The sequence below is a fragment of the Epinephelus lanceolatus genome, chromosome 4 (genome assembly GCF_041903045.1).
Source record: "Epinephelus lanceolatus isolate andai-2023 chromosome 4, ASM4190304v1, whole genome shotgun sequence".
In the NCBI taxonomy this organism is placed as follows: Eukaryota; Metazoa; Chordata; class Actinopteri; order Perciformes; family Serranidae; genus Epinephelus; species Epinephelus lanceolatus.
This window is the reverse complement of record NC_135737.1, coordinates 35,534,852-35,547,638: the sequence shown is the minus strand read 5'-3', so window position 1 is coordinate 35,547,638 and position 12,787 is coordinate 35,534,852. Positions and strand designations below refer to the sequence as shown.

Below are 12,787 nucleotides of genomic sequence, written 5' to 3'. Positions count from 1 at the left end.
CTGGTTATGCCCATCAAGCAGCTAGTTGAGTGAGAAAGCGTGTCCCCTGGCGTCCTCACCAGATCTGGTATAAGAAAACAAGCCCAGCACTAGTTTTTACTCCTCACCCGCCCTCTCCTGCTGTAGGCTTCTTACACTTTGTCTGGGCAGCACACCATAGCCGTCCAGACCGTGTGTAGCTTGCCTGAATGAGTAGGCCCTTAACTGCTCGTGGGCTCAGTTCTTTGGACTGCCTGTCATATTCTACTTTGCGACTGCGTCCGCCTGCTTTGCTCTCTCTGTCTCTTGTGTTGTCTAGTAGCTGTGGTTCCACAGCTGGCTAGTGTGTAGGGGGAACAGTGTTGTTGATGCCTGAGGTCACCATGGTGTGCTAACACTGCTTGGCCTTCTTCCTCCATGTCCACTGCGAATCCATCACGGCAGGGCTATAGGTATGCTGAGAGAGATACACACACAAATCAGTCACCACATGCGCGCTGTCCTCACCTGTGACCACAGGCCGCGGTAACACTGCTCCCTAGTCCCATTGTTCCCCGGTCTCACGCCATCTGTGTCTCTTTCTCTTTGCCCGTCTGCTTCACTCTATCGCTCTGTTTTGTCTTGCCAGTAATATTCTCTTGTCGCTGTGCTACAGGTGTGATCTATTTCTCTCATGGCTGTGGCCAAATCACAAGAGGAACTACACACTAGAATTCAACACAATACATGCAAGAGCGAACCATAACTCTACAACAATATACGCACAAATTGAATATAATGCATGCAACTCAAAACACAGCAACCCAGAATATAATTGCAGGTAGTGGTCAAATGTGTGTGTGTCATTGCCATTCATTTATCTTCTGATTAAAAAAAAAAGGGATAAACCCAAAGTACTGTCTTAACACCGACTATTTGGGACTGTAAATGGCACAGTTTTCAGAGCTTGTGCAACATGTGTCCCACTTGAATTGTGCCTGCTGGAAGGCATTTGTTATGTTACAATTGGTTGTACACATGAAGTTGTCTGAAGAATAGAGCTTGAAAAAGAAGGTGCTACTCTTAGACCTCTGTACACCTGGTTATTTTATAAAGATGGTATGATTGTTGGATTGTATAGTTGGGAAAGGTACAAACAATTGTCAGACTCAGCCTCTTCCAGTTACACCACCAGAAAGGCAGTTTCGGATGCTTTTAGATGATCTCACCAGCTCTTAGTTTGAAGCATACCGAGGGCTTAAGTGTCCATTGATGTGCACCTGTAAGCACATTTGGCTGGTGACCAAAACAATAGAGAAAAACTGAAGGCTTGTTTGAAACCTCTTGCGATGCAAAGATTTGCCATCAGAGGGTGTTGAGAGTAGGAGCGTAATGTCCCCGGGCTTGTGGGATTGTTTGCAGACAAAGATTTGATTCTTAAAGTTTTCATGGCCATGGGCAACTTCCCTCCCACAAGATACTGAATGAACTAATTCAACACATGCATAAAGTGTCACTGAATGAAACACACTCTGCTTTCATCAGTAGTGAGACCGGAGATATTTCAGACCACGAACAAGTCTCTGTCTTTGCCAGATTGGGTGTACATAGATTCATCCATCCATAATGACATTATTACCTTGCACAACTGTTCAAGACCAGATGCAGAATCCATCATAGGTGTAAACAAAGAACTCCCAACTAGGAAACATATGATTGTGTTTCTGTCCTGCAGGGGAAAATATCTGGCGTGAGGTGATCTTAAGCTGCATGATGCCTTCTGTTTAGTACGTATTGCTAGACAGATATTACACCCACAAGTTGAAAGGGCCAAAGGGGTTTATAAGACTAAGAATTTGATTGTGTTTCTAGGATGAAATTGATGCTAAAACTTTACTCGATGATCAATAGGTTGCTTGACATCTTCAAGATCATGCTTTGTTACATCACATGACTCTCTGTGAAGGGGCTTCGGGGCCGGCAATAAAATATATTATAAAATAACCAAAATATTGTAGCCTAGGCTAGCTTGTCTTCCACATGATCCACATTTCCATGACACGTTTGTTTGCGTGTTTCTGTCGGACACCTTCAAGGACGGGATAATAGTCTGCAGACGGGTTAACCTAAACAGTCCAACTGGTCCATGGTGATTAATGGAACAGAATAATGAATTCAGCCTGTGGAATAGAGAAAATCAATCAGCACTCATGCAGCATGCCTCCCATTTTCTCTTGTCCATAAGTATGGAGATATCTGATCACATATATGTAAATGAATTTTTTTCAAGGAAGACAAGGAGACTGGATGTGTACGTGATGCGTTATTGGATAGATTTTATCAATAGATCCTCATTGCTTTGTGGTTAAAATGGGATGTAGTGTAAAGGCAATGTACATAAAGTGTGGTACCAGCTTGGTCATGTGACTAGAGTCCTTCTGCACTGTGGTTTCATTTACATGAAATAAAAGTGCATACATTAACTCTATAAAACTGAGTTCATCACCGTGACTTTCAAGGTTATGCTAGTGATGTAGGTATGAGCACTTAAAATGATTAGGTTGTAGCCTCTAAATGAGGTTCATGGCAGCTGTCCGTAGAGGCCTCATCTCACTGCCTTCATGTCGTTAGTGTAAATGAAGCAGAACTTGGTAATATTCTTGATTGTACGAAAATTTGTGGACATTTTTGACTGATTCATCTCTTGTCTACACTTTGACGCTTCTTCTTGGTTGATCCCTGAAGGCAGTCTCACTCTTGTTCAATGAATGAATGCATGAATCAATGAATGAATGAATGAATCAATCAATCAATCAGTCATTTATATGTCACAATCAGTTACGACCCCCTGTGACCCCATCAGCTCCTTTAACTTGTGCACTGTAATGTAATCCTTTATTGCCTCTTCTTACATTGTTGGCTGCTGCTTTATTGTTGTCTATGCCTCTGGATGGTTCTGGGTATCCATGGTTACTGGTCGTGGAATGATTTTACTGTCCACACATCCCGACCTAAACAAGACGGGCACATGGTTGCTCCTCCAGCAACATGTAAAGCGACTCTGCTTTTTAGCCGCTTTTATTTATTTACTTGTTTATTTGACAAAGACAAATGCACAAGACATTGCTTCTAGGGATGCACCGATCCGATATCCAGATCAAATATCGGCCCTGATATCATCAAAACAGATGGATCGGGTATCGGAAAATGCAACCTATATCTGAGGCAATCCTTTCCCTTTAAATCTATTGCGACGTGAGCTACGTCATACGTCATGGAACGAAGGAGAGAATCTGCTGTGTGGAGGTATTTCACACTGTTTCAACTGCTGTTGCACAATTGCTTATTTTTGTGAAAAATAAATAGTTCATCATTGTTTCATCTTGTTTCATTTTATCTTAGCAAAGAACTGTGTAGTCATCAATGTCTGATGCCTCTAGTCTTTTCTGTTCTACATGTAAAGGTATATAGCTTTTTAGGTCAACCATGGTATCAGATCAGTATCGGGTATCAGTTGATACTCAAAGCCACAGCATCGGGATCGGTATCGAAACTGAAAAAGCTGGATCGGTGCATCTCTAATTGCTTCATATGTAAAATACAAAGTAGATGCAATGCATACAGCTTTCTACCCTTGTCCCTGGTTAGGCTTTTGGAATCAAAACAGTAAGTGTAAGATTACTGAGCATGGAGTAATTCTATACAATGATACAACACAGCATATACAGTAAAATACGGACAAAGACAAAGTCAAAGAGAAGACCAAAATAAGAACAGAGACAAAAAACAATTAACAATGACTATGTTACCTCTCACTGAAAAGGATGATTGACCAAATGTTGCTCTGCGTTTCGCTGCTCTACATTTTCCACTTGTTACACCATTAGTTCTGATTCCACTACGTTGTTAGTTTACCAGTTGACGCCTGGTGCAAGGTAGTTCACACACTTAAAAACTTCTGCAAAGTTGCTTTATTTTCCTCCAACAAAATGCTGACTATATAACTGACTAATGTCTTATTTTATGCTGCATTATCTATTGCTTTTATACAGTGCATGCATTTTTCCCCCACTTGCTTCTGATTCAACTAATTTCATTTTATTTGGGGAATTTATAAGAATCTCTCACAAAGTGCCAGCTGCTGCCGTTTTGTTCGGCAACAACAATGTTGATCTAATCTCATACACCGCGGCCTTCTTTTACAGACAGATTTACAGACCCATGTGAGCACTCGAGATGTTGTCAGCTGCTTCCAGAGACAGATTAACCCTAGCTCTTATCCCGAGACCTTTACAAGTCCTGCTGTGGCAAAACCTATGCAATTGCACCCTGACCCCAGCCAGGTAGGTGGTAATCTTTACTGTTATTTATGTACTCACAAACACCAGTGCAGGCACTGTATATGTGAAGAAGGGCTGAGTCTAGGATAAAGAATACAATTGTGTGGAAATGCACTGACTCACTTAATTAGCGTGTACAGTACTTGTACACATAGTTCATTGACTTACAAGCAGCACACAAACAACGTACAACATAATAATATACCACATTAAACAATGATGAGATGAGATTCTGCTCTGATGTCACTGGGTGAGGTAGATTGTATTGACTTTTTGCAAGTCTTAAAATATTGAAATAACAGTCATAATAAGAAGATGAGTCATTGCTGTGAATGAAAGATGTTTTCCCAGTGACGGTGTATTAACAATGCTGTCTGAGTATGTGGCCTTCCTTTTGGCTCTTACTGTTGTTAGCTTTTGACAACAGAACTGAAGGTTACGCTCCACAAGAGCATCAGGTCAAAGCTTTAAATGTAAAAAGCGCTGGGTTAAATCAGTGCATCAGAAGTCAAGAATACAGATATGCAGCTGTTTCTTTTACAACTTCAGGTTCATCTGTCTTTCAAATCTGCTCTGTGTGCTTACGTCAAGTTTAATTGATTTTTAATTTCATACTAGGGAGCAGTGCAGAATCTTAAATTACAAAAAAATTTCCTTTCACAAACAATTATTTTGTAAAAATAGGTGATTTCTTTCAAATGGTTATTGACCCGCGAATGAAAATTCTCCCCATGTGTAGTTCACTCGCTGTGACAATACAGCAGAAACATGTCAAACAAGCCTTTGCACCGTGTGAGTTTTACCTCTGCACCCTGTGAGTCAATTGAAAAGCCTTCAAACAAAACCTAATTGACGCTGTATCCACAGGCCGTATCTACAGGCAGGCTTGTGAACTGCATGTACCTTTAGACTAAAAAATGCCCCCCAACAGTCTAGGTCTGGCAAAAACAGTTAGATTGACATTTCAGACTCTTTACACCACAGAGCTCAGTTGACCTTCTTCACACAGCAGTCATTTCGAACAGTTGGGATCAGACAGTACTGAGAAGATCGGTATACTTTTCATGTCAAAATAGTGCTCGACTGATATATTAATTCAGACGTGGAATAGAGTCAAGACCCATCAAAATGCCAGCAACCTGAGAAGCAGCTACAACTATCTGAGTTAACAGGGAGGTTAATATGTTTGAGTACTGGCAATTAGCATTAACAGGCTGGATATGTACAAGCATGAACCCACTCCACGGTGTACTGCTCCAGATTTTTGAAACCTTCCTTTTAAAAATATATATAAATGGGTAAATATCACACCCGATTTTCCTAGGAGGTATTTCCTATTTGAAAATTCCAATAATACTTTTACTTTTACAGACGGCTCAAGAGAAGGAGTCGTTTTCTACACGGTTTTTAGAAGCTTGAGATTCGAAAATTACAACTATTGCCAAGTGCCAACTAATTTTGACTTGTTCAGTGTGACTCTTACGTATGTAATGTGATGAATTATGCTCAAGTGTTTTACTTCTGATGAATATGACTCAAGGCCTCATGCTCAATCACACCATTTGACATGTTTTCTTGTGAGTATGAACTGCATTGAGAGCATTTGAAATTTTTGTTTTTTCCAGCCCAACTCCTTTTTAGAGGTCTAACATGAAGATAGATGCATTTAGAAAATTCCCCATCAATTTTTAATGGTGTCTCAACAAAGGTATAGCCAAGGTCACAGCCGGGCTTGCATGCATGCAAACTTAAAAACACGATTTTCCTCGCCCTTGCCTGCAGAGTCAGCAGGCAGTGATGTCTGGAGGCATTCAAAATCTCATTAACTGTCCCTTCCGTTATTTTGCACTCATCAACCACTGAATATTTAGTCATGCAAAGGTAAAGTACACAGGCATACAAATGAGGTTTTTACTGTTACAAGATTTGTGTGACTAGAGTTCGATTTATGTTAAGGCTAACCTTTACTAATGAAATCTGTATACATTAGGCCAGCCTCTTAACCTTATATCATATTTTTGGCCATTCATTACTGACTAACATGAGGAGATATTCTGTTTGTTGCAGGTGCCGGCTGTGAATCACAGAGTGGAGCAAAAGGTGGAGCTGATAAAAGAGGGGCAGAAAAGGGAGGATGAGAGGGGGTTCTCCGCCTCTCTTCTTAGAGGAGAGTACAACGAGGAGGAGTCTGCAAAATCTTTCCAGGAAGTTCTCAGACAGTGGAGAGGAGAGACAAATGAGGGAGCAGGAGAACCAATGAGTGAGGATGCAATGTGGACACCAATCCGACCAGGTGAACTGCGAATACATGGTTGCAGGCAAACAGACTAAGAGGCCGTACACATGCCTTGTCTTTAAACGTGAGGTTGGGTGCTGGGTGCTTCTCTTGTGCCTACTCTGTGCCAGCTTTCAAGGGCATGGAGGCAGGTTGCATTGAGTGCAGGGCTGATCTTCCAGGCGTTGTTTTGTCAGTGTGTATTAGGCCAAAAATATTAACATATATTATCCTCTGGCAGCCCTGCGCTAAAATGATTAACCTCCATATTTACCACAGACTGATATTTTCAAAAGAAGGGAAAGATGTCTGTCAGCTGTAATTGGTTGTTCGTCGTCACATGACATGCATTGCGCACTGCTGCGTTCCAAAAGTTGAACTCTGTTTATCTCAGACCCATAAGAATAAGAGCTTGGGAACGTGTGCGCGCCACGACGGTGTCGCTCTGGCGTTTGAGCACACCTGCTGAGTGTTTACATTGAAAACAATGACTTTCCGATGCCCCCACCAGCACACATCTACGCATTCAACTATAAACCAACCCTTAACATCTGCTGCCACCCCCAACCTCATACTATAACAGCTGAATACTTATTTATATATTTACTTTATTTATATTAATTCTTTCATTGCTTCCTTTCCATCACATATTCATTATGTATTCATTGTTTCATGTATATGTGTTGTCTTTCTATTATTGCTTTCTTTAGAATTATCGGTAACACTTTTCTTGAAGGTATCTACATGAGGGTGACATGACACTGTCATAGCTATGATATGACACTGTCATGAACTTGTCATAAACATTATGTACATGTCATAAACGTTTATGACTGCTGTCATTAAGTGTCATTCGGTTTTTGTAATGACAAGTTGACATTGTTTGGGTTGTCTTGATTATGACAACTTGACATTAATCAAAGTGACATTACCAGAAGTTGTCTTTGTCATGACAAGTTGACATTAAATTTGTTTGGGATGTCTTTATTATGACAACTTGACATTAACCAGGATGACATTACCAGAAGTTGTCTTTATGTTAATGTCAAGTTGTCATAATAAGGACATCCCAAACAAATTTAATGTCACGTTGTCATGACAAAGACAACTTCTGGTAATATCACTTTTATTAATGTCAAGTTGTCATAATCATGACAACCCAAAAAATGTCAACTTGTCATTACAAAAACCGAATGACACTTAATGACAGCAGTCATAAACATTTATAACTGCTGACAAGTTGACATTAAATTTGTTTGGGATGTCCTGGGATGTCCTTATTATGACAACTTGACATTAACATAAAGACAACTTCTGGTAATGTCATCCTGGTTAATGTCAACTTGTCATAATAAGGACATCCCAAACAAATGTAATGTCAACTTGTCATGATAAAGACATCTTCTGGTAATGTCACTTTAATTAATGTCAAGTTGTCATAATCAAGACAACCCAAACAATGTCAACTTGTCATGACACTTAATGACAGCAGTCATAAATGTTTATGACATGTACATAATGTTTATGACAGGTTCATGACCGTGTCATGTCATGTCATAGTTATGACAGTGTCATGTCACTGTCGCTTTGTGTGTCACCCTATTTTCTTTTTCTGTCCTTGTGTTTGTGTATGTATTTTTTTTAAATGAATTTGAGGTTGCAAAAAATGCAGCCCCAAACACATACACACAGACTATGGCTGGGTAAGAAGTGGGCTTATGATGTGCTGGTGAGAAAGAATATCATGAACACCTGTGTGATGCAGTGCAGTGCAATACAAGAGCCTTGCAACAAATAATTCCCCTGTTAACAGATAGTGTTGAATCTGTGTTGAGACCAGGGTGGAGTATCTTCTCCTCACTCTCCCCTCCTGTAAGTCTGTGACCAGGGAGTTAGGTGGTGAGTCTCTGTTGGTTTGTCACTCTGAATGAACCCTTTCACATTACACATTGCCATTTGATTAATTAGCACCATAAAATATTAATTAGTGGAGCTTTAAGTAAAAGCAGCAACTCTGCATTGAGAGAATGACTCAAGCTGAAGTACAAACAGAAAATTACAGTGCTTATTCTGAAGGGTTGGAAGATGTTTGACACGCCTGGTATGGTATGTTGCGATGGTCTAAGTGGTGCTTAGTGCAATATTCCATGCAGCGGAGTATATAGAGTATCATATTTAATGAGTTTTGCCTCTGTTGCGCATGTTAAAGCTAATTGTACAAAGTAGCTATAGCGATCAGATGATTATAGCACTACAGTGTCTCCCTCACAAATGCAACACTTAAGTTAAGTGCAGGTACCTGAGTAATGTATGTATATATACAGTAATACTTGAGTAAGTGTTTTCTTCCATTTTTTACACTATTTAGCTCTTCCTTTCTCCTCCTCCCCTCCCATTTTCACCTACTCCTCAGCTTCCCTGCTCCCACTCTCCCTGTCTGTGCTCTGATCTGTTGAGGCCTTACAGAAAGTGCTTACCACTGCAGTAGAAGGGTAATCCATGGCTGTTGCATATTGAGATAATGAGAGAAGTGTTAGGGGTGGCCCTACTCCACACCACAGCACTAATCGCCTCAGCTGTGTGTATCCGTATGTGTACAAGCTCCACTGCGTCAGGCAATTTTTATGCCTTTTCCAACAAACTGTGTTTCGACGTGTGTGCGCATGTGCGATGGTGTTTGTGTGCCCAGGTTTATGTGGGTGTGTGTTATTAGTGCTATTATTCCAGGTTGTGTGTATGTGTCTAGGTGTTTGTGCTTTTTATTAGGCCTCCTATTTTCTCTGCTTTACTGCTTGGACAGACTCTGCTCCTGTCTGCCTTCGCCCTGCTCTGCAAATTGCTGCTAGCCCCTCCAGCCCTAATTATTTCTGTCAGGCCAGTGGCACCCAGGCCCAATTTAAAGCCGCCACTATGGACTGCCAAAGTGTCTGGAGTACAATCATAACATTTCTCTTTCTTACCTCTATCTTTCCTTTCCTCTCATGCGCTTCCTATGTTCCTTTTGTATTGTGTACATCTTTTTTATATTCTCAGGGGGCTCTCTCCTGTCTGTTTGTGTTTTGGCACTCTTGGCGTGGTGACAAGGTGTTTTCTCACTTCATGAGGGGAGGTGTTTTGAGGAAGGTGTTGAGATGCTGGCGAATGATGTTTCCCCTTCTTTTTCTACTTTTGTCTGACTCCCTCTTTCCTTTTGGCCGTCTCCTCCTCCCTTTTGCTCTCTTACTTTAACTTTATTTTTGTTTGATCTTCCCATCCCCGTATTCCTCCAGTATCGGTGTCAGCGATGGCGACCCAGGCTGACCTCGCTCAAGACAGAGGAGCTGAAGGACGAGGGAGAGGAGGGGTACCTGTCAGGGTGGAGTTCAAAGAAAGCAGTCTTACCTACATGGAAAGATTGCTTCTTAAGAAGCACCGCAGGTACACAGACACACACAGACAACAATGTGCATCCACCACACATACATATCAGAAAGCATGTAGAGCTTCTGTTGTGGGGTTCATGCAGTGGGCGCTATGAGAAGCTGTGTGTTCTTCCTCTTCATTATGCCTGACAACATATCTTTTTTGCTAAGAATCACTTTCCTTTATTAAACAGAGGTAACTCACCTCTCAACTCAGCTGTATAGTGATATCATTTTGTGCCTTTATACCAAAAAAATGTGGTTGCTAAGCAAGGAATAACAGTTATGTTTGTACGTATGTGTTTATAATGCATTTACGACAGCTTTAAATTTGACATAACCACTCATATACACTGACAGCTTGTCTAAAAGCGCCTACAGTGGATCCATTCAGGCAATGTCTGCAGATAAATTAATACCAAATAAAATAGATATTCTTAGGAAAACTCGAAACTCAAAAGTTAGCAGTGCCAGTAGCCTTTCCATCAACTTCAAGAAACACCATGAACAACTCCTCAGTCCCTCCTTGCTGTTCCATTACCTTGATTTCTTGCTGTTCCCTTCTTAGTGCCGACTGATGTTTCTAAGCTGCTGCAAATGCTGCTTCACAAAAATAGGATGATTTCCAAGTATTCTAGTAGGGACCACTTTTTCTTACAGAGCTTACAGGTAATACACTTACTGTGTTCATGATTAGTCAGGCTCAAGTTGATTGGGTACCACAGAAAATGTCAAGTTCAGACTGCAGTGTTGTGTTAACTAGTGCAGTGGATATAAGACATGAAGTCTGCCCATATGACGAGTGGAGATTTATGAGCAAATGAGCCAGGACTTAATTAAAGGTAATTTTTGTGCCAAAATGAGTTTCATTGTTGGCATGTTGTGGAGCTGAGCACCAGGTAAATTCTCCTGAATCAGGTGTGAACTGGGAGTAGCCCCGTATTTGTTACTGTATATTAACAACTGTTGTTGGTGTGAAGCTTAAAGAACTTAATGTGATGTTCATTTGATCTGTTTATCATGATGCACTGGCTACAACAGAGGTGAGACTCAAAAGCTCAACTCAAGGATGCAATGAAAAGTTAATATCTCAACTGAAGATATCAGAAGTATCAAAAAAAAAGGCTAGGCAGGAGACTGAAACAAAATACAGAATATAGGTCGAACAACACTCAGAAAACATGAGGTATAAATGCCGGAACGCTCACTAGAAAGGAAGAATAACTGCTGTAGACAAAGGGGAACATACAGCCTAAATACACAAGGGAGGCAAGTAATGAGGGAGAGGTGAAACTAATCAGGGCGGGGAAGATGGGAAACACAAGGGGGCAGGAAGTGCTGTATCTGAAATGAGAGACAAAGGTGAGTAACAAAAAAAAAAAAATCAGGAAATAATTACCGAAAAAAAGAAAGAAAACAAGAACACAACTTTAGCGGCAGGAACGCAACGTGACATTTGGGGTGTGATATTTAGGGATGTGAGGTTTGTATTTGTTTTCTTTTTTATCTGTTTTTTTTTATTCTCTTCATTTTTTAGACATTTAGACGTCACTTTTTTTTTCTGGTGTATATGCCAACACTTTAACAGACACATACAGAGGCTGCTTAGTGACAACTTGTTGAGGTCACTCCTTGTACAGCTGGGAACACGGAAAGAACCGCATGACACACAGTTTTCCCAACAAGCTCTCCCTCTCACATCACACACACACTTTCTCTTTGTTGCCACTTCCATTACCGGGGACACAAATACATCCGCATGTGCGCACACACACACAATTTTCAGATCACACACCTTTTCATGCCGCTGCACATGCCTCTCCTGCCTTTCTTCAGTCAGCCTACATAAGCCACCAGTGTACAAAGCAGTTTCTCAGCACTTATTGTGCAGTAGACTGCCTGAGGGCCTGGCTTCAGCAGGTCCCATTATTACAGCCCTTTATTTAAGCGGCTCCTTTTGGGCTGAGTAGCCCACTGGAGAGCAGGCCAGAGGAGAGGAGAGCAGAGTGCAGTTTTAGGCCCGCTGACTGCCTGAGCTGGAATGCTCTAAGTCCCCAGCTGTAGCAGCCTTTAACTGTGGAATAGACTAGAGAGCCAATCTAGAGTGCAATAAGCCTGCAGCGGTGATGGTGGCAGAGCTTAATGGAGAGACAGAGAGACTGGCTGGCTGGCAGAAAGAATGAGTGGGAGGCTGAATTTTAACAAGCCTCTATAATAATGGAAGAGAGAGTGAAGGAAGGGGGGAGCGTGGAGGAGGAAAGAGTTTTAAGGAATTTGCTAAAAGTGCTCAGCTATATTAGAGTCATAAACTCTATCACCTTCTTAGATTTGTGGGTGGCCTGCAAGTTACAGAAAGCAAGCTTGTGACCGGGGGGGGCATCAATCTGATTTCCTGCGCTGGCTGGGCAGTGTGGGTGGGGTAAGTGAATACTCACCCTTCCATCAGCTGCCAGAGTCAAAGTATCTTTGATCAAGGCAGTGAACCCTGAAATAAAAGTCTGCACAGGCATAGAACTGAGATGCCATGTAGGTAGGGGCCAGCTGAAACTCAAATGTGAACTGATGGGATTCTAGTTATTTCTTGTCCGAGGAAATTGTTATTTTTAATCCCTTCAAAGTAAAGGTCATCTACAAGGCGTGTATGTTTACTTTAGACTCGTAGAAAGACTTTTAAAGGGCCACCTTACACACAATAAAACGTGGCAACCTGCCTGCATGGAACATAAATAGCTCAGCCATTATTTGCTTACTGAACACGACTCCAATGGGGTGATGATGTTGTTCCATGTCTGCGTGAGAAAAGAATAAGGGCA

General features: G+C 41.3%; 1 protein-coding gene across 1 annotated transcript in view; it reads left to right on the top strand.

The window, feature by feature from the left end:
• The window catches only part of zbbx (zinc finger, B-box domain containing), a 77,644-nt gene that overhangs the window by 29,796 nt on the left and 35,061 nt on the right, over window positions 1-12,787 (top strand). Inside the window, exons 8-10 of the mRNA XM_033630789.2 lie at window positions 4,164-4,301; window positions 6,366-6,591; window positions 9,843-9,990. Coding sequence (XP_033486680.1) covers window positions 4,164-4,301; window positions 6,366-6,591; window positions 9,843-9,990 — 512 coding nt within the window. The remainder of the gene's footprint in view (window positions 1-4,163; window positions 4,302-6,365; window positions 6,592-9,842; window positions 9,991-12,787) is intronic.